Source organism: Amblyomma mixtum, chromosome 1 (genome assembly GCF_055824585.1).
Source record: "Amblyomma mixtum isolate Tamu chromosome 1, ASM5582458v1, whole genome shotgun sequence".
Taxonomy (NCBI): domain Eukaryota; kingdom Metazoa; phylum Arthropoda; class Arachnida; order Ixodida; family Ixodidae; genus Amblyomma; species Amblyomma mixtum.
This window is the reverse complement of record NC_143012.1, coordinates 48,481,404-48,504,268: the sequence shown is the minus strand read 5'-3', so window position 1 is coordinate 48,504,268 and position 22,865 is coordinate 48,481,404. Positions and strand designations below refer to the sequence as shown.

The window sequence follows — 22,865 nt, the reverse complement described above, 5'->3', positions numbered from 1 at the left end:
GGCGAACGGCACACCGAAAGTCGAGCATGTCTTTGCACGTCGTCACACTTCTCCCCCTCACAACGAGTGCTAGCGAAACACGCCACACACGGTAGCCCGAGTTCAATGTCACCAACACACAATGAGGAGGAGAGTGATGCGCCACAATGGCTAGCGGTTCTTTGCCTGCACCCTGCCGGTAGTCATAGAAACAAGCTCAAAAGGACACGGACACACGGTAAGGGGATTAAAGAGGTGAGTGGGGGCGCTGGCCTCCTGCCGTGTGTTGGGTGTGTTTTTTTTTTCTCGTCTATTTAATATGCCTCCGACGTTTACCAATGAACTAGAGGGAATCTTCCTCTCGCGAATACGGCCATCGAGTTTCGCAACTCGTTACGGTCAGAAAGACCTGAGGGGTCTGGGAAGGCCGCGGTGAATACTCCTTTACGAATTGCCGGCTTCAAAAAAAGAGACGGGGAAAATAAAGATTTCGTCTTCCTTATTTCGTGGTCTATATCGATAATAACGGGACGCCCTTTAGCTCTCACACACCGGGTGCCGAGTAGGCTGGAAGTCCAGCGAATAAGTGAGATAGAAACGATTAAAGGATAGGGGTTTTACTTGCCGAAAATGCCTCGTCTAACTGGCACAAAAAATATTCACAGGGGCGCCTAATTCCCCTGTGTGTCGACTGTGCGATAGCATTAGCGGCTGTTGATGTGTTTGCCGGAAGTGACATCAGTTCCGATCTGGTGACGTCTCTTCTTTCAAATAGAAGCCAGTCCTCCCGTCCGCTGACGTCACTTTATTCCAGCCAACGGGAATCGCCCGGCCTGGTGACGCCTCCTTCTTCTGGCCAATCAGCGGGGCAAAATTTAGCTTACGCCGTAACACTGTCTGCACGACGAGGCCTCTAATGCTATCGTATTCCGCCAACCAACAGCTCACCACTGCGCAGGCGCACTTGCCTCTCGCTGTAGTTCACGCGCCAGAAGTTGCTCTTGGTGCGGGCGCCGGCCTGGTCTGCCGCTGGTGGGTACACCTTGACGAACCATCTTTGGAAAAGTGCGTGGCGTATGGAGCTCTGCGACAGTGGACACAAGAGCGCATTTCAAACAGGCGGCCGCCGTTCTTATAGGTGCAGATATGTCCACACACTTGTCTATCGAGCACTGGAGCGGTGCGGTGTGTTTGCGACATTCGTCGCTGCCAGGCGGGCTGGATGCGGGTTTTCAGAAACACGACAAGTAAGCCGTGATTCATGCGAACGTTCATCCCCGATATGGTGATGTTTCCAGCCCTATGCCGCTAACAAGCACCGCCAGTGCGCACCGGTGTGCCGTTCGAGCGCTCCTTGACAGGTTAGTGGGGACACCTCTACTACCTTCATCGTGGTTAGCGGGAACACGGTAGCACGCAGCCTCGCTTACTACCAGTGTATAATAGCGGCGCCGCGAGGAACCAGTGCATATGTGCTCAGTGCATGTCAGGCGCGCGCTGCGCACATAGGCTGGTTCCTGGCGGTCCAGTTATAATGCGCTAGAGGCACGCGAAGCCATGTGCTCTCGTGTTCCCGCTAATGGTGATGAAGATGGCATAAGCATTATGAAACACAGCCGTTCAGTCAGCGTGCAATGAATGGCTTGGTTTGGTCTTATGGGGTTTAACATCCCAATGCCACTCGGGCTATGAGGGAGGCCGTAGTGCAGGGCTGCAGAAATTTCGTCCACCTGGGGATCTTTAGCGTGCACTTACATCGCACTGTTCACGAGCCTCTAGAATTTCCGAATTGAAACCGCCCCGTATCTATAGATTACAGCATTCTAGTGAAAAGTTGGCACCTTTTGCTGGAAACGGATGCTTTGTTAGCCAGAAAAGATGAAAAATTAAATATAAATGTCGCTGACACGCTATTTTTAAACGGAAACTATGACAACGTCAGCCCCTTTATTTTCCAGGTCCCTCTAACCTTTGCTACGCAGTCATGCACATATACCAGGCAATACTGAAGTTCAGTTCATAACTGACGATAACAGTGTGAATATTTTTAAAGGAGAAGTGGGAAAATTTTCCTTTTTTACAACCACTTTTCTCACCGAAAACGGCGTCTTTTGCTGCCCAGCAAAGTTCAGTATGCCCACGAAGAGGTGTGCAGTCGATTGTTGCAGAGAGTCGAAAATCCGTGTAGAACTCTCTTCAGGTTGAATGCCTAAGGTTACAGGTATGTTTTGGTCATCGAGTCCGCATTTTATTTGTATTTCTTATCGCTGTTGCCTATGCACAAACCACGCGTTAAACGTTTTGCTTACCCACCTACAAGCCACTGTTCTTCCCGATATACCTAAGATCTTATGGTATATCGATCATTCGAAATTAGATTACTCAAGTTTCATATTCGAATTTCGATGTCCTAGTTTGTGCACATCTCTGTAATAACTGCCCCCCTTCCCCCCCCCCACACACACACACACTGCAGTTCTTGTTTCTTGATCCAGTTCTTATCTTCTAAGGAGAATTATCGCTCTCCGCCCTCTCAACTCAAACATTCTGACGCACGGCATGGTCACTAAACGTCAACTGAACGTCCTCAGGACGTCCACGGGATATGTCAGTAAAGATCTTCAACTCCGTCTTGGAGCTTCGCTCACCTTCCAGGACGTCACCTGACTGGCGCTCATGAACTTGAAGTAGGGATACCTGTTCCTGCAAAGTGGAGCAGCAGAAAAGCGGGAGAATTGTGGAGATGCGACACACGGGAACATTACATGAGGACTGATCTCTGCCAGCGCCAATACACGCGCTGGTATACATTGTAGTTTCGTGATTTATTTTTCTACCAAAAGCGACAGACCCTGTCTACGCCGCCTCCCATCGCGTTAGTTGCACAGATGGTCTGATCCCCTTTAATTCATACTCATCCGTGAATTCCTCGTTTGGAAGTTCTTTGATATTTAACCTCATAGACCAAGCCTTGTGATATTCACTTTTAGTTTATCATGATTTATTTTGTGGCATGTGCGGTTTGAGCCGATATGGCGTAACATGAAAGATGGGTCAAAGCTGGGGTCCCACTGCAGCCAGATCCGCATTTGGGGATTCAACCAAACAGTGTGAACCTAAGTGGACACGTCTACATTAAAGGGACACTGAGGAGAAATTGAAGTTGGCTTGTATCGACAGAATACCAGCTCCTGATTACAAAAACGCCCCTCATGCTGACAACAAAGCTCTTGTAACGTAGAAAAGAGCAAGAACCAAAATACAATTATCGCCGCCACAGGCCAAACTCGCAAGTACAAGCGTGATGAGATCATAGAACAAAACAGTGTTGCTAGCACGAATGGTTCTAGCAACACCAGGAACCGAGAAACCATGCATCACTGAGGCGCAGCCAATGCATGCGCAAATCTCCTTGACGTCGCCAGATGGCGCCACGTGCCCGGCTGCTACGCGCGCTCCTGAAGCATCGGGACAAATCAGCGCCTGTTTTCCGGCGGTAGGCGGGCTCCCGGTATTCCGCTAGCGGTAACAAGGTACACGGTCTGCTAAAGGTGTCTATTTGCGAGAACTTCGTTGACGACTTCGAGAACGAGATCCATCGTAACGCTGGCAAAACGCCAGTGCAAACGTAATCGAAGCGACTGTAGCGACGGCCGTAATAGCCGAGAGATGCCTTCAACGTGCGGCCGGCGGTAGCTTTCTTTTCGGCTGCTGCTAGGCCGCACTGCTGGGAGCCAGAAATCACGGAGTCTGCGTTACGTCATGTGCACGTCATGTTTCACGTCTCTTAGTCCTCTGTCGTCATAGACGAATCCCAAGTTTGAATCAGAGCGGCGGGAAAAACTTTTTCAACTTCGAATCCAAATTTCTTAGAAATAAATGCATCTTTCGCTGCCGGCCAAGTGGCAACAAAGCCATGACATGCCGAACTATCGGATTTTACTATATAAAAAATATTAATAGTGCTCTCCTCAGTGTCCCTTTAAGTGCATTTCGAGAATAGGGGCTCGAGAGCATGCGTTCTCCTAGTGTTCCACCTGTGAGAAAGCCGTAGACCCTAGAAAACAGTTCAGCCCTCGCCGGTACCGGGATTCGAACCCTGTACAGCCGGCGCCCGAGGTTTATCTGCAGTCAAGCGATCAGCACTCGCTGCGAACTGTGTCGCAGAATACAACGAGCAAGACTTCAAGCGCTAACTGCATCGAAGTGGGTTTTGCCTTTCCCTTCAAATGTTTCACGCCGCTTCTAGAGTAGAGACTTGGGTGTTATAAGGCAACAGTTTTAACTTTGACAAGCATGCAAAACTCAGCTGCATATTGGCAGGCGCACTAACCCTAGATGGGGTCTTGGACAAGAACAAAGCTTGTGTCGGTGTCCTCGTTTACTTGAATTACTTTTTCACAGTTCTCTTACGTGCACCTGGAATTCCGAAGCCGAACGCCTTCTTGAGTTTGTGCTTCACGCTGGTTATAGATCAAAGACGCGTTATAAAGGGACAGCTAAGACGAATAACTGGTGGTGGGTTAGCGCCCCTGTGCCAGGATACACGTAGCGAAAACGAGCGCAACGACGAGGCAAGCGGTGTGACGTCTTACCAAACGGCCGAGGGCAGCTCCGCGGCGAGGCGCGCGTTGTGGCGTCATGCCAGATGGCGCGGCGAGCGCGCGGCGTCCGCCAGCTGCAACGGTAGCTAGGCAACGGCTCAACGTCGGTCTTTGTGCCTCTTCGGAGAACCGTCGAAGCAAAATCGCAAGTTCGTGGCTAATGTAGATTTCGCTACAAAGGTTGGGTAGACAACACACCGCTCCTCGTTTCAAATGACGGGGCTGAGGCCAGGCACAGTCGTCGTCAGCCTTATGTAGCGCAGGAGCCACTGCTCCTTACGTAAAGCTGTTGTGCCCGCCTGACTATTAGGGCACTACTTCGGCGCTTGTTTCCTCAAGAACCTCTCACCTGTAGGAAGGTGTCTGCTTGCATTGTACTAGCGCCTTACACAAGGGCGATCGTCTCAGGCTTTTGTTCTGCCATTAAATGAGCTCTGGTTTTGTATTGTCTTCATGCCCTTTCCACTACACAGGAAATTTTGTCGAACAGTTCACTGTTCCCAGTTAAACAGGTTTACGGTTTATGGGGGTTTAGCGTGCCAAAGCCACTCAGCCGATGAAGGACACCGTAGTGTAGGGCGCCGGAAATTTCCGCCACCTGGGGATCTTCAACGTCCACTGACATCGCCAAGCACAAGGTGTCCCTAGAATTGCACCTCCATCGAGACTCGACTCGCCGCGGCCGAGATTGATTCCTAGTTACACAACTTCAGCACACGTACCATTCTTCTGTGCCTAAAGGTCTTGTATGGCGGGCTCCTAATCAAGCTCATTGACGATGGACCCTGAAGGCTGTTTGTTTATCGTTCCACGGTGAGGAAGGTGACTGTACCATTCCAGTGGAAGCAGCGGTAAAAAGCGTCCTGTGTAGGCCACAGGCTCACAGCAGCGAACAGGACGGTTCCTTATGACAGCGCCCTAAGCACCGGTGTACACCTACCACAAAGTGAACAAGGAAGGAGAAAGGCCCGGGGTGCATGCCAACAATTCTTCGTCTGCGGAAGACTAGACCTCTGGTCGAAACGTTGGCAAGCACCCCGATGCTTTCCCCTCTCCTGTTCACTTTGTGATTACCAAGAACAATCTGCCCAGCCTCTCTCGATCATGGACTGGTACACAATTGGCAATCGAACCGGCATTTACTGAATCAAAAGTGTCCTTACAGCAGCCGCTGCTCGCACTCAAGCCGGAGTTCTGCACAACCCCGTCCCCTCCCAAAGAAAGAGAGCAAAGGACTCACTGGAGCGCCTTGTACACATGTTGTACACGGAGCGCCCTTTGCGGACTCTCGTGGATGACCTGTGCCACCAGCTGAACCAGTTTTCCCGGAGGCCTGCGAACTTCGGTGCCAGCGGGGAGCAGCTCGGCCAGGGGACCCGGAGGGAGTTTGGGCACCGTGCACTTGTCTTCTGGGCTCGCCATGTGGCGGGAGCTTCTGGAACGCTTGCCGGGCGCTGAAGAAGCTGCCCGTCCACGCCGGGTGATGCCATGGTTAGAGTTCACTTCGAGGCTGAGCGGAAGTGTTTCCTCACACGCGAAAAGCAGCCAGGCATTGCTCGTTGCGCTCTTTCCGTCAACCAAAGAGAGCCCTCCTTAGTTTGTCAATCTGCCTCATTCCGTGGCCGGATTTAAGTGGGGCGGAGGGCGCGAATCACAAATGCGGCCCTGTCTACAGAAGGAGAGACGTGTCTCATTGGGGACATTTAAATGCCGAGCCAAGGATACGCTCTGAACAGGAAGGAGTAGAAAGGGCGCAAGCTGTCCTTCACCGCACTACCTTTTATAAAAGGGTACGCGCTTGTAGACGGCTTTCCCACGTTTACTCTCTTATAGGTGTATTCATGCTGAGAGTGCATGTGGCATTTCCATAGACGCCACAACTTTCTAAAGCAACGAGAGTACCATGCAAAAATTAACGGCCAACAACAGCCGCGTACAACTTGTAACCAGTCAGCTTGTAATAAGCGATCTGAAGTTCGAAATAGAAAGTTTAGGTAGTAATTTTTTTCTTACTTATTAGATAATAGGCGTAGACCTCGGTCTGAAGGGCTCATGATATTAGAACGCCGTTATTTGCTAGACAAACTCGACATGTCGATCGGTCCTAATGTTTTAGCTCTACATTCGCTAAAGCAGACAAGTTCTCGTTCTTTCGACCCACAGTAGAAAATGGAATGAGATAGCTAAGGCACTTTCCCGTGAGGTCTAACCAGATCGGAATCTTATTGCCTTACAGAGCGTAAGCTCTACATCACGACTAAAGCTGCAAAAGCCATTTCGCCGCTGATGCCTTGACGTTGAATAAATAAGCAGTGAAAATAAATTTTGCCGCGACTCGGATTCGAACCCGCGCGGCGAGAGCAAAACAGCTGCGGTGCCCACTGTGCGAGAACAAGGTGCTATCACAGCTTTCTTTTGTTGCGAAAGCAACACTACTCGAGCTCGCCTCGTCGCGTGCGCTCGTGGCGGTGTGGCTACCAAACGACCTCTAGGGTTTGTTGCCTAGCAACCGCTTCAGCTGGGCCCCAGCAGATGCGCGAGAGGTTGCCTGGGAAGAGCAACATGGGTCGCAAAATCCTGACGGGTGGCTGGGATAGAAAGCGCCACCTGCCAGTGCAGGGGCACATCATTTAACTGCTGTGTCACTGCGCTGGTAGTGGTATGTGAGGACTCGCCGCCATCTATGGATCTTAAGTAGGAATTACCAATTCAGCATACACGGACATTAGCCGACTAAAGGTACCATGCCACACCCCTAAGGCGGAGTTTGAGTGCTCCCTCCAATTTTGGCAGCGTTGGCTGCGGTGGTGAACTTGCCCGCGAGTGAGCCCAGACAATCTGAGCACCCGATTTTAGTTTGCGTGGCTACCACGGCGAGGCGCATGGCGCTCAACATTCTAAAATACCGCTAGTAATTGTGAACGTTGGGCACACAGCACAGCTTTCAGAGTCCGTCATAACCAGTCGAAGGGAGCGGAGAAACTATTGCACAGGCCTTTGCAGCGCATTTGAAACAGCACGTGCTAACTATCGCCGTACTCACGCAGAATGTGGCCTACAGATGGCGCCAGTTGTTGTTCACCGCTACACTTTCTAAAGTACAGGGTCGGTCAAAAGTTTCAGGCCACAGGGTCTGCTTTTGAGCCGCTTCGCGGCTCATTTACGTCACCGTCGAAGTCCATTGGAGCAGGAAAAGCATCAACCTCGTCTCACAGAACATTGTTAGAGTATAATTGGTGTTAAGGGCCCGATATATGCCGCTTGAAGACAGCGCCTGTGGGCTGCACAAAGCATCCAAGTCATGCGGCAAAGCCACACAGCGAGACGAGCTTTTCGAAGGCTTTCACTCGGTATATTTATGTATATAACCAGCGTCCACGGAAAAATATGTGGGAATGAGACTGCGGATGGTAATCGCTCGGTTATTTCCCCGTCCGAGTTGCGCGGTATAGCGTCTGCTGCAAGCATAAGTAAGGCTTTGGCCCATGACCGCGATACTTTCTGGAGCAACTTGGGAGGGCTACACCAAACTCTAGGTAGTTATAATACAGTAACTCTAGTCAGCACGAAAGCTGTGTTCTAAAGTGGTGCATGTCTCTCTCACCGCGGCGTCGCTTCCCGGCGTCCGAGTCGCCGTGAGCGCGGGAGGTGCAGCTGTGCAGGGACGACTCCCTGTCCCTGGGCGAGATTACTGTAGACAGGTCTGGCAGGATATTGTCCACATAGTGTTGGGCCAGCTCGTCCATCACCGCCTCGTTGAACTGCACGTAGGACACAGGCGAGGATAAGAGACTAAGACTAGAGGTTCTGACTTGCAGCCTAGGTTACTTACATGCAGCCACGAACAAAAATTCTATCGTCACAACAGGCCGAGACGGGAAGGGCTCGGCCAAGCGGCTTAGGCTGGCGGAGGATTTCGTGAACGAGGCAGATGCACAACCAGCGCTGCATTGGTGTCGGACGGCGTTAGTTTCAAACCAACACCCGTTGATTCTAGGAACGGCACACCGTACCCACCTGCTCCCATAATAAGCCCGCCGGAGATGAGAAGAGTGGGCGTGAGCGATTTCAGACCTTTGCTGCGATATGAGGGGCGAATTTTTTTTTCGCCTTCTCGAGGATTCGTCTGCCCGTAATTCAGCCGTAGATTCAGGTTTTCGTTAAGGGAGTTGCTCCCTTAAGGAGGGCTCTTGCAAAAATTTCTTTCCATAACGTTTTGCCTGTAATGTCTATAGCCTTTCTGTAGAAAAATCCTATAGAGCAGTCTATAGGGAAATCAAACCTACGGACGGTCTATAAAAGATCTGTGTATATATGGCCATGCACTTTGGGTAGAATGTTTTAGAGCGCAGCTCTTTGGCGTCCGTTCCTGGGTTTCGCGTCGTCGTCGGCGTTGTCGTCGGCCTCGTAACCAGCTCCGCCCCCCTTTCATCCCCCCAGCGCTAGCAGCGACCGACTGATACCGCTGGATGCCGCTGACGCCGCTAGAGAGTCAAGATAACGTGACTGCATAGAACACCGTCGCCGCCATGCAGAAAGAGGAGGAAAGGGTCCCCCCCCCCCCCCCCTGTTCTTGTGTGGCGGACAGGGTGCTCTTCAGTTGCCGACGCGCCGGTTGCCGACGCGCAGTTGTCGACGCGCCGACGATTACGTTACTTTACGTTCTGTGATAGCGCCGACGCGCAGTTGTCGACGCGCCGACGATTACGTTACTTTACGTTCTGTGATAGCGCATACATGTGTTGCTCGATTTCTTTGCCTCAATCTATCGAAAAGGTGAAACAGCTTATTTGCTGCGCTCAAATTTCGCATTAGGACGTAACGTAATCTTCGGTATTTTTTTATACAGTGCCTATACACCACGAATAAACAAAAATATATAACTATAGGAAGGCAATAGTGTCTATAAGATGTCAATAGACAGTCTATAGACCATTTTTTGTGGGGACTAGCCGATGAGCGCTTTTTTGCCGCGAGAATGAAGACTGTGGAGAGGTATCAGAGAAATTCGCAAGCGTATCAGGACCGATGTCGATATTCAACACGTATAACAGCGACCATGAGCGAGGGGTAAACCGATGCCCGCCACAACATCAGCGGATCGTTTCCTGAGCGTTCAGCAAATACCACGAAGCGCCTTCTGTAGGGCTGCTTGGTTTCACATCGTCGGTTCTGGCAGCGCTGTGATTGTCCGCATATCTATCAGTCCTTGCTTTGCGCGCTGCCCGAATCAGCAAACACCGAAAGCCCCAGCATTTTTCGCTGAATGTCAATCAAATAAACTTGCCTTTCTTTGGTCGCTCATTCAGAAACAACGGCAAATCGGAAGCACAATGAACGGGAACAGCCACTGCGAGCTTCAGGGTAACATTTTCTGCAGGGGGCTACACTGCACCCCATGAGAAGGCACGCTGACGAGTCGACCGGAAAGTTGTCATTAAGAAGCTTTGTAACCTTACGAGGATGGTCTAGACAGTGTCTATAAACTTCTTGTAGACGCTACTGCCACGCTATCATGATCATCATCACTACGCCCTCTGCAAGCAAAGGCCTGTCTCATGTCTCTCCAATTAACCCTGTCCTTTGCCAGCTGCCGCCACCCTATCCCCGCAAACTTCTCACTGCCCACCTAGCTTTCTGCCTGCCAGTGCTACGCATCTTCTTCTTATTCTTCTTCACCTCTCACCTCTTTATAATGGCACATACCCACGTGGGGGGATTGGCCAAGGAGTAGTGGTATACATAAGTAAATCCCCAAGCCCATTTATTCCTCTTCGATTTCGACTAGGAAGTCATTGACCACCCGTGTTTGTTCTCTCACCCACTCCGCCCGCTTCCGATCTCTTAATGTTACAGCCATCATTTTTCTTTTTATAGCTGGCTGCGTTGTCCTGAACTAAGCTAAACCATTTTCGGTAGCCACCACATTTCTTTCCCATGAGTGAGTACCGGTAAGATACAACCGTTTTACGCTTTTCTCTCGAAAGATAATGGTAAACTGCCATTCATAATCTGAGACAACCTGCCACATGCTGCCACCACGGTTGAACAGTGGTTATGTCGGCTGCTGACCCGAAAGCGCGGGCTCGATCCCGGCCGCGGCGGCCGAATTTCGATTTAGGCGAATTGCTAGGAACCGTGCCACTACGCTCAGTAAGGCATTTGTTTGTTGACCGCTGCTGTAAGCACTGCATTATGAAAATCACGAGGAGGCAGCGAGCTCGTTTGTTTCCCCGACCACTACGAGAGGACTTTTTTTTCTGGTAAATGACGCGGCAGTGCTTTTTGTTTATGTCGTCAATAATAACCGCCGCATTTATTTGCATGAAGGTCAATAAAAATGCTATCCCCTCGGGCTTGAGCCTAATTGATCTCTTGGACTGGAGAAGAGTGCAGTGTTATACCTGCGCTGACGTCATGCAGATTTGGTACGGTGTTGGTCATTCAGGGCGGGCGGGCGCGATTCCCCTACACACGCACGCAATCACACACGCACGCAATCACACACACACACACACACACACACACACACACACACACACACGCACACACACAATCACACACACACACTCTTCTCTACCGCAAGGACCGGCGAATATTTTGTGAGTGTTCGGACAAGTCATCTCCGTCACTGTGTCCAGTACTCGACGGCCTCCGGCGAAAGCTACAACGTCAAGAATTCGCAGCTCACCGGCTCTGCTTCCGCTCGTGCAATGTGGCTCATTGTGCACCCTAAGCGTTCTAAATGTCTCCAAGGTTCGAGGAACTCACGTTCTCACTAGTTCCCACCTTAGGAACTCCCAAAGGTATTAGAGGGCCCCACTACACGTCTTAGGTGCCCCAGAGCGGCGCATTTTCGACAAAGGCTATACATGCTAACGCAGCCGGACGCGAGATCGAGGAATGCCGTGTCCGGCTCATCACCTCTGCCGGCAGTTCCTCCTCGTTGGCGGCGTCGTCGACCTCCGTCGCGGCCCCTGGCGGTGGTGGCCGAGCCTCGGCCGAGGGGCCTGGATCCTCTCTCCTCGCCCTCCTGGGGGCGCGACCCCGGCCACGACGTGGTCGTTCCTCGAGGGATTCATCAGAGTCCACAATGGCTTCTTGCCTGCAGGCCCTCTCTGGACGTTCTGCGTTAATTGGTGGGATAGCAGTTGTTGGTTTGCGGGACACTTCACCCTGCGTGCACTACGCTGCAAACACGAGTACGCCTGGATGGCAGTGAAAGGGAAGTATGCTGTCCTCTAGGTAGCGCTAGAGGACAGGTTACTGCCTATTTTATCCTTTTTATTTTCAGCTCAGTTTTGATCATTCATCTGTACGTCTATTTCGCCATTTACGACTTTGAAAGGCATGACTTAGATGAAATTGACGACAAAGCCCATGTCGTTATATACAATTTTCTCTTTTAACGAATAAAAAAAGAGAATGGGAAGGAAGGAATCTCGTCGCTCTTTCGAATGGCTCAATAAAATCAAAGGAGTGATTGTCCTTTGTAATATCAAACGACTGTAAATTACAGCGCAATCTAGGGCATGACGAAAAAATGAACATCGCGGGAATTTTTTTCGGGCAATTTTTATATTTTTCTATTTGTACTGTGTCGAGAGATCGGGTTTGCGCAAGTGCGATCTAGAACAATTTACAGGAGGCGGAACAGTTCTGGTTTCGTCATAACCTTCATAAAGAGACGTGGTAATGGGATGAGATGAGAGGACTTCGTCTGTATTTTTAAGAGCTTTTACTTTTTCCCGCTGGATTGCCACCTTACAAAGCACCGGTGTATCCCACTGCAAACAAAAAGCAAAAACCATGCGTTCAGCAACGAATGAAGCAAGGAGAACGCAGTCAACGCCAGAGCAACACACCATGGAGTAAACGCCACGCCACCGACAATGCCACAAAATAAAACGCAGTACCAGACATCAGCACAACGTGTCACGCCACGCCCTGTACAAGAGGAAACCTCTGCTGTAGCCTCATTTTCATGCTGAAACCGGTTCGTGCTTTATATCCAAGCTGAGCTGGACGTTTGGAACACCCCGAGACAAGGAACTCAACGAATAAGACGCGTGTACTTTAGTCGCTTGCTCCTTTTCTTGATGATCCGATAATTTCTTATAAGCAGTTTAAGCAGTCCAGGGGAGCGACGCGTACGCCGTGTTGACAGCTCAGATTCCTCAATAAACTTCACAGTATCATGTAGCGCAATAAAGCGTTATTATGTTAGGGCGACGACACCTGCATTTATACAGGAGGCCAAAGAACCGCTTTAGCAGTATCGGTCGAAGCTTCGCTTCAGATTCTCCAGCCTGTCCTTTCAGTGGGTGACCGTCGACATCTTTTTCGATACAGCACTTCGAAGGCGTCATCGCTATCTTCCCCACAAGGTGGCTCATAAATGATAACCTTGCATTATCAGTGGCACTACAAAGCCAGTTTTGACCCACGAACGACGGTGCGACGTACGGTGAAGCCTACAGGAGTAACAAAATGCTAAGTGGCGAGGCGTTGGAAAAGTGTTTTAGGGCCTCTTAAGAAAGTCTCTGTCGAACACAAGACAGCACACCATGCCCCACAAGGACCCTTCAAGGACGCTTGACACCACACCATCAGGAGCCGTACCGTAATGCTCTCCTACCGAGCGGGACACACTGGAAGCGAACCCGGCTCCTCTCCTCGCTCTTTTTAGTGCTCCGTCTTTGTCGCATGGCATCACGGTCCAAGTAGCACGCCAGCCAAGCCTGTAATGTCTGCCGCAGTTTTCATTTCAGGTTTTAGAAGGCGGCATTTCTCTCCTATCGGAATGCTTATAAAACTTCCGGAGACTTGCGAAATCCACTCTTCAGCATAAAGCGAGGTTGAGCACCAGAGTATATAAATCGATTGACCGGCGCTGTGGTGTTCTAACAGGGTGACGGCGACACACTGTGCCAAAATGAAGCGGGTTGAAGAAATGCTGCAAGGAAAGAATTGGTTATTTAGTATCAGTTAGGGAAGTTTCTCTCGAGAAAGTACCATAGGCAACAAGTCGAGCAACACTGGAGGTCTTCATCAATTGCTAGCAGAGGAGGCCCTTCATCGTGAGAGGCCATTCCAGTAGGCCGGGTTTTTTGCACGTAGCGTTTATTAAATTGAGGCTGCCGGTGCAGATATCGAGCTCTCTAAGTATTGCTAATCCGCGAAGGCAAGAAAGCCTCCCATGAGTCGCCACCTACCATAGGTGATCCGCACCGCATAATGTATCTTTATCACGAAGGCCGCTGGTGATTTTGCATGATTGTCTGCTGGGGCATGCTTGATACGATAACGTTTCTATCTTGCAGCCAATTCCTCCATTCCACCACGATTTCTCTTCGTCATAAGTTCTTTTCGGGAAGTGAATGTCATCACATTGTTCCTGTCATCTCTTGGCCACTGGCTACTAGACCAACGACAGAGGTATCGTTCGGCTGCAGCGCAAAGTTAGTTATGTTTTTTTTGTTCTTTCAATGCATGTTTTCTTGCATCATTTTACGCTTTCATGCCTCCACTTTGCGGCAGCTATTTTTTTACTTTGCTCTCCATCAATGGACATTCACTTACTCCTCAGTAACAGTATGCCACTCCTGATTCTCGGCCGATGCCATAGTGATAGGACATCCCCTGTTATTTTCCAGCGAAACAACAGCTTGCTTCTTTTTTGCCAGACATGCGAAGAGATGCAGCTTGCAACAATGGGTCCGATGTTATGAGAAAGGATGAGGACCACTGACCAAAGAGTGGAGGCATCGAGCCCTTGTGCATAGACTGCGCACATGGAGCCTTTTTAGCAGCCGCGAAACACTCCCATAACCGAATAGGGGCTGTGTCTCTAGAGAGGTGTCTGTGGGGGGAAATCAGCCTTCAAGGACAGGCGCTGTCAGCGTCGCTGTCAATGTGAGCGGCCTCTCTGGCGGGGAATATACTGGCGGCGAATGTAGACATAGGGCCCAAATAGCTGACCGTGCTCATATACCACGTGTATCACCTAAGATGTTCTACATTCTTTTAAGAAGCTTCTTGTGTTGGAAGAGAGCTTTTTTTCACCATTGCACTGTCAGCGGTGTGCCGCGTCAGAATACAGCTAAGACCTGCTAACTAGTGAGCTGGTTAACTGTTACTGAATATTTCGTTTTACAGCTATTCTTGTTACTACTCTCCTTTGTTACTTAGAGGCGTGTAGCCCACCGTGAGTAATAGCTACATCAGTTTTTAGAATTTTGAAAACGTAGTTACCCTCGGCGCTGTGGCCCAACAGATTTTGTCTATATCGCGCCAAAATACATGCGCTTTCGAGAAGGCTGCAGACTAAGCAACGCCTCCAGTGCGCGAACCTCGTCGAAGTAGCCAAAACTTCTTCCACCACAGTGCCGAGGCTAATTGCGTTTTAGAAATTCTAGAAACTAATATGGATATTACAGATCGTGGGCAACAATCGCCCGTCAATAAATAAGGTTACCAACAGTACTAGTTAATAATTTGATTATTCACAATTAGTTAACCAGCCTACTAGTTAACGCGCCTTTGCTGAATACTGACGAGCTGAACCGATGACCATGCTTTGCCGCAAAAAATTGCCTTTCCAACTCAAAGAAGCCCCCGTCGCACTATATTTAAATATTGCTGAACGTCTTAGGCGAAATACCTGGTATACTTTCGAGGTGCGCCAAAGCAGAAATTTGCACAATGTATATGTCCAACAGAATACCAGGTGCGGCAGGTTTGGAGAGAGGTTCAGTGCTCGAAGGAGCTCTTTCTCACCAACTTTTAGAAAATGCGCTGCTCTCTAACTAGTACGGTAAGGGCCATATCGTAACAAAACTTTTTTTTAGACAGTCGATAGACCGTCCATACACTTCTGTGTAAGAAGTCTAATAACTCTCTATAGACAAATCTTAGAGAACATTCAACAGGCAATATAAATGCTATAGACAGACTACAGACGATATACAGATACATGGCCATACACTTTTAGTACACTTTTGTCTATAGACGCTCTATGTACAATGAATATTCAAAAAGAAATATCTATAGGAAGGCAATAGAGTCTATAAGAAGTGTATAGGCTCTCTATAGACCATTTTCACTCGGGTATCGTCACTCTCCCGTTCAGGAGTTCTCAGAAAGGTGTGAGGGCTCTTCACGGCGGCGGTCGAAAAGGGCATGCGGATCCATTCACTGGAAGAGAGGGCTGAGCACTTCTCAACAGATATGATTGTTCTTGGCAATGCAACCGGGATGCGTACTGGCTCACAGCTGAGTGAAAATGGCGCCGTAACTTTGGTGTTGTGCTTCGGACGGTGGATAAGTTCCCTCTGCTGGGCATTTTCCAGCTGATGACCAAATTCCGAATCGCGGTATTGTGTATCTCAACCATGTTACGGGAAGCTAAGTTTCGAAATCCGATAAAATCTCGACAAGCGCTTCTAGTTTCCAGGTCTGCCACTTTGAGCCGCGCGACGCTGAACACTAAAATTAATGGTAGGAATTTCGAATTCGAGTAAATATTATTACTAATATGCACTATTAAATTCCCGGAAATATAGTCCGCAAGGCTGGATCCTCAGAATATGGGCAGTCTTTTTTTTTTTTTTGTAGCGAAAGCTACACCGGCCACGACTTGCGATTTCGCTGTGGCGGTGCTCCGAGGAGGCACAGAGACCGACCTTGAGCCGTTGCCTAGCAACCACCGCAGCTGGGGAACGCCGCGCTCACGGCGCCATCTGGCATGACGTCACACCATGCGCCTCGCCGCGGAGCCGCCGCCACCGTTCGGTATGACGTCACACCGCTTGCCTGGCCGTGGTGCTCGGCTTAGCTTTCGATAAGTATATCCGGCAAAGCCGAGCTAAGCCACTGCCAATTTTTTCTCTCGACTAAGAAGAGTGAATAAACTGCTGGAACGCGGCCACAGTCACCGGGAGTCGAACTAGTGACCTCGCAGGTATGGGTAAGTTGCTTGAACACCACTATGTGTCGAAGCGCAGCATAGTGTTCGTTATAATATAGCATCGGTAAAATGCATTCACACTCTTTCGAGCCAAATAAATTGAAGGCTAATTCTCGAGAATAACTGTCTACCGCAATTTAACTAAACCTCTCGCTAGATACTATCATCACCGCTGCAGTAACAAGTGGCTATGGTGCTCGGCTGCTGTCCCGAAAGACGCGGGTTCGATCCCGGCCGCAGCGGCTGAATTTCTTTGGAGGAGAAATTCGAGGCCCCTGTACTGTGCGATGTCAGTGCACGTTAAAGAACCCCAGGTGGTCGAAATTTCCGGAGCCCTCCACTACGGCGTCTCTCATAGCCTTAGTCGCTTTGGGACGTTAAACCCCATAAGCCAACCAACCAACAAATTCGGCACCTAACAAAGCGGCAGACCTCAAAGCGGCAGCTGCTGGGAATAATAAAGCTAAAGTCATCGAAGTACTGAGCGGTGGAATTTGCGCTAAAGCATTTATTTAAATTAACACAATACTAAAATAAAAGCAGTATCTGAAATAGTAAAAAAAGCTAATATAAAAAGTAACAAAGAACTCAGCTTTTTGCGGTTCGGACATCGCCTGGGCCTTGCTGTTCTCCGATTTTTATTCGGCCGTATACCACTAACTGTATTAAAAGATATGTGAAAGATTCCGGGATTTTTACGCGGTCAGAAACAGAGCTAAGTACCCTTTGGAACTGCCTTAGGTGCATCCCGGGATGTCTCATCAAAGTCTCACACAGCCCTAGTCTGATAAGTTCACTTAGGAAGCCGGTCTAAATTTGCAATTTTGAAGAGACAACCCGAAATGCCGAGACAAACCGAGATATGTAAGACAGATACAGCGCCATTTGCTTTCCTCAAAAACCAATTATTTAATAAATAAGGACCTAGGCAGGCTATCAGTAAATCAATCAATAAATCAATCAATCAGTCGAAGAATCAATCAATCGGTTAACTCATCAACATATCAACCTAAATAAATCAGTCAATCAACCAGTCGCCAGATCGATGAATGAACGAGTCAAATGATTATCAACCCGTCAATTGACCAACATATTGAATCAATCAGTCGATCGGCTAATCAGGCAGTCACTCAATCGATCAGTTGATCGATCAATTAATCTGTCAAACGTTTGATTAATCATCCAGTTGATCAGCACATCAAATGAAATTAATCAATCGACTTACCAACCAACCACTCAATTATTCAATGGAAGAATGAATCAATCTGTAAATGAAATCAATTAATAAATTAGCTTAAATCAATGTATCAATTAAATCAATCAGTTGATCGACCAATCAGACAGTCACCGAGATATTGGGTGACCGACCAATCAGGGAAGTAACTGATTAATCGGTTAAGTGATTGATGAATTGGTCAGCTGATCAATATCAAATTCAATCAATCAGTAGATCGACGAATCAGTCGTCTACTCAATAATTCAATGAATGAATTAAATTATCCATAATATCAATAGACAAGTCAATCAATTACTTATTAATCGGTCAACTGGCTGATCAGTCGGTCAGTTGATCAATATATAAACTCAATCAATCAATCGACCAATCACTCAGGTGGTTTATCAGTTAAAGAGTCGATCAATGAGTCTGATCAAATCAATCAATCGGACATTCAATCAATTGATCAATCAATGAGCCCCACCACAGTGGTTCAATGGTTAGGTCGCTCGTCCGCTTGACCCGAAGACCGCGGTTTGATCCCGGCCGCTTTTCGATGGAGGCAAATCAAATGGTGCCCGTGTACTGTGCGATACCAGCACACGTTAAGGTACCCCAGGTGGTCGATATTTATCCGAGGCCCTCCACTGCACCACCGTATTCCTCATGGCCTATGTCGCTTTGTGTCCAGCAGAGTGACCGCCCGAGTTCCTGAAGCTTGTAGGCTCGCAAAAGTGGGAGATCTTGCCGACCTGCTCTAATCTGGTAGTACAAGCCTGAGTCAGAGCACGAGCCCAAGAGGTGGCGTTTAGCGCTGATTGATTCCCACCTGGTGGGGTCGACAGAACCCATCATTCCCAGTACCTTTTAATGTTTCACGAGTGACTCAATGCAGTGTTAAACCACCATCTGCTAAGAAGGGGAGAAAATCGGAAAGTTTGCAATAATGCATGGTTGAAAAGGGGTGTAAAAATACAAACGGACGAAAAAGAATACAAGGACAAACCCCTTTTAACCTTGCCCATATACCATTTAGCGTACCAATCAATCAGTCGATCAGCATATCAATACTATCAATCAATGAATCAATGAAGTCAATCAATGAATCGATCAATTATTAGACACGATAGATCAGCCAAATAAATCAGTGATGACTCAGTCAATCACTCAATGAACCGGAAAAATAAATCAAAACTAAATAGCGTGCTTCGCTAAATTTAACGAATAAGTCCTGTCACAATCTGCCCAAACGTAATAATATACAAACTAATGCACAACACGGTCAATCCCGCTGAACAAAAAAAAATTGTGCCTTCCAGGTGCGCCAAACATGGCGCTCTCGCATCCTCACGCCATGTTGGAAGAAGAACGGCCGTCAGGCGCCCTCGCTGAGTAGGGGATGGCTAGCGCCACGCGCACCAATCAGTCAGTCGATCAGTATATCAATAATATCACTCAACTAATCAATAAAATGAATCAATGAATCGATAAATTATTAGACACGATCAGCCGAATAAGTCAGTGATGATTCATTCAGTCGCTCAATGAACCAACCAACCAATCAATGAACCAGAAAAATAAATCAAATAACTAAATAAATCAAACTAAATAGCGTCCTTCACTAAATTTAACGAATAAGTCACGTCACAATGTGACCAAAAGTAATAATATTATACAAACTAATGCAGAACGTGGCCAATCTCGCTGAACAAAAAAAAAATTATGCCTGCCCGGAGCGCCAAACATGGCGGCCTCACATCTTCACGCCATGTTCGAAGAACCACGGCCATGTTCGAAGAAGAACGGCCGTCAGGCGCCCTCGCTGAGCAGGGGATGGCTAGCGCCACGCGCACCAATCAATCAGTCGATCAGTATATCAATAATATCACTCAACGAATCAATAAAATCAGTCAATGAATCAATAAATTATTAGACACGATCAGCCGAATAAGTCAGTGATGATTCATTCAGTAGCTCAATGAAGCAACCAACCAATCAATGAACCAGAAAAATAAATCAAATAACTAAATAAATCAAACTAAATAGCGTCCTTCACTAAATTTAACGAATAAGTCACGTCACAATGTGACCAAAAGTAATAATATTATACAAACTAATGCAGAACGTGGCCAATCTCGCTGAACAAAAAAAAAATAATGCCTGCCCGGAGCGCCAAACATGGCGGCCTCACATCTTCACGCCATGTTCGAAGAACCACGGCCGTCACGCGCCCTCGCTGAGCAGGGGATGGCTCGCGCCATGCGAGCCCTCGCGAACTCGCTCAGCTGAGCGGGCGCCAGTGAAATACCATCACAAGCACCCGCGCAAATGCGCGAGCGAGCGCCAATAAGAGCCGCGCCTAAATAACCGCGCCATAGCGCGAAACGAGCAATAACACGCCGCGGATACAGTGAACTGCGGACACCGTACAGATAGGCTTAGCGCGGCCCGGTCCCGGTGACCTTGACAGCCCGGGGAGGACGAGAAAGTAGGTCAACATGGCGGCTGGCCGTCCTGCATCACTCACCGCGAGGCTTGGCTGGTCGTCGCTCTCTACGCTTCGGCTTTCTGGCCGAAGACAATTGCCTCCGCTTTTTCGTCGGCTTGTAGTCGTCGCCGTCCCATGTCCGGTCGTCGTCGTCCATCGTCTCCGAATCCGTAAACAGCGAGACAAGGGTACCAAATCGGAGACGTATCTGTGCGGTCAACCGTCCGTAATAGAGTCCGTCAAGCTATGAGGACTCTCTCTGTGAACAATTCCATATATAGGTTTCTTCCCTCCTTTCCCTCTTCTACCTGCCTTCTAGGCCGGCTTTGCAGACGACACCCCGCGTTCCTTTTCCCTCCTCCCGGGCGTGTGCAAGCCTCGCTCATTAACGTTCCGAGCGCTATCGTTGAACTCTATAGGTGGACACCTTACCAGCGCGAGGGAGCCATGCCCATATATGGAATGGGAATGAACGCTGATTTCGATGGTCTGCGTTTTGTTCCGTGCAACTTTAACGGGTGTTTGGAGACGGGTTTTGCGACAGTTCTGGAAATCGGCGATTGTTTTTGAATTAAAAATATTTTTCTTTATTTAAAGAAAATTTCGTTTCTCAGCGCCATGGTGTCTTTGATGGTTGGTCGATAGGTTAAAGATATCGACGAAGCATCAAAAAAAAAAGACACGGAATGAAATTTCAATGCGATGTGTCAGCGGAAGCGTATGGCTGGGACGGCTGCAATTTCGAGGCAAAATAAAAAGCTATATTACTTTCTCTGTGAAACACGGAAAGATCCAGCTAATTAGTGCTGTGAAGTGAAAACATTCGCTCTGAAATATTACATAAAACTGCGGAATTGATCGCCGAAGGTTGTTCCGAGGTATCATAGTCTGCCTGTCGTAAGACAGGCAGCATCTAAGTTATCTTACGGCTCAAATAAAGATGTTATTATTAATACCTCAAATGTTGTAAGACAGGCGACATTGCATGTGAAAATCTTTGCAATCATGCTTGATTCTTCTTGTTGCTTGCGCAAATAATTGAGAACGGGTGCACGAAATGCGTGACCTTTAGATGCAACCATACATCGTTGGTACGAAAAAGCATTGCAAACATGGATATAGAAAAGTTGATATTTGGTGTTCGAGGGAAGGAAATGACGCACTAACTGTGTCTCGTATTTCGGTGGACCCCCGGGCCGCGCCGTAAGGGAAGAGAAAATGGTGGGAGTGAACGAAGAAACGAATAAAGAGATGCCGTAGTAGGGTCATTTCTTTAACCTACACCAGCTACACCAGTGTAGCAAAGCTTCATTGGAGGTATTGGACGTTTGCTACACTGGTGTAGCTGGTGTAGGTTAAAGAAATGGCCCTAGTGGAGGTCTCCGGAATAATTTCGACCACCTGGGGATCTTTATTTAACGTGCACTGGCATTGCACAGCACACGGACGCTTGATGCGTTTCGTCTTCATCGCAACGCGGCCGCCGCGGTCGGGTTCAAACCTGCGTACACCCGTTCAGTAAACTAGCGCCTTAACTGCTGAGCCACCGCGGGAGGGGGGAGGGGAGGGGGGGGAATAGGGAGGCAAAAACGTTTATTGGACCTCAGTTAGAGGGGCGATCGAGGGGTTTGCTTAACAGGCGCCTGTTCCGGTTTCTCCTTATTAGCACTGATTTTTTTTTTTTCAATTCTTGTAGTGTTCCCGCATGTTGAGACGACTGCAGAACTCAATATTCCCTGAAAGAACAAAGTGTTCCGCTTACGGGGCCTTATGCGGGGTGGCTTTTTGTTCCTTTGAGGTGATTCCTGTGGCATGACCAGACATGAAGGTCGTCATTATTGCTCTCTAAGCTTCGAGGTGTACCCCAAACTCCGTCGGCTACCCTGTGTGATTTAGTCAAGTTCCAGAATGTATTCGGACATCACTGTGGGTTCGCCTTTGACGGTAGGTATCAGAAACCGTAGCTGGAGCAACCATGGCTCTCTGGCTTCGATGTCGTGTTAAGCCGCGGCTATGAAGTTATATTGAGGGCGTTGGGGTTCAAGCTTGCCGGTGTATCTACACTGGCTCGCGGGCACCGTGAAGGCGCCATTCTTAGAGATGGAGGCGTGCTGCGGCTGGTTTGAGTAGTGTTGTTTCGGGAAAGAAAATGGCGCATGTCTTTCTTCTTGGTGGACACCTCAATCGCGCCGTGAAGGAAGGCAGGAAGGTGGGAGTGGATGACAAAAAGAGTGAGATAGGTGTCGTAGTGGAGGGCTCTCGATTTCGGGCACTTGCTGGGCTCAACATGCAACGAAATAATATGTTCACTGTTGATGTTAGGCCACGGTTGCAGCGATTTTTTAGGGGGAAGCGCTCCGAAAAAAAAATGCTGCGGTATAACTACGAAAAAAAAATTCAGGTGCCACATTGACGAGGCTAAAGTGCGCGAGGCGAAAGCCTTTCCACGCAACTTCGGCCGCAGGGCTGTGGCGCACACGAGGCGGCTATGGGGCGTCTTGGTTTGGCTAGGTATGACTAATTGGGTCATGACATGACCCATGACTTACTAGTCATGATTAATTAATGCCTAAGTAACCATGACTAGTTAATTGATGACTGGTTCATGAC

The 22,865-nt window shown here is 48.7% G+C and overlaps 1 protein-coding gene across 1 annotated transcript in view; it reads right to left on the bottom strand.

Annotated features, from left to right (window-relative positions):
- LOC149366270 (uncharacterized) overlaps positions 1–20,520 on the bottom strand; it is a 28,595-nt gene extending 8,075 nt beyond the window's left edge. The window contains exons 1-6 of the mRNA XM_089550039.1: positions 20,295–20,520; positions 11,508–11,710; positions 8,188–8,344; positions 5,824–6,046; positions 2,628–2,682; positions 948–1,063 (exon numbers count right to left, since the gene is read on the bottom strand). Coding sequence (XP_089406165.1) covers positions 948–1,063; positions 2,628–2,682; positions 5,824–6,046; positions 8,188–8,344; positions 11,508–11,710; positions 20,295–20,412 — 872 coding nt within the window. The 5' untranslated portion in view covers positions 20,413–20,520. The remainder of the gene's footprint in view (positions 1–947; positions 1,064–2,627; positions 2,683–5,823; positions 6,047–8,187; positions 8,345–11,507; positions 11,711–20,294) is intronic.
- Between the last annotated feature and the right edge of the window lie 2,345 nt (positions 20,521–22,865).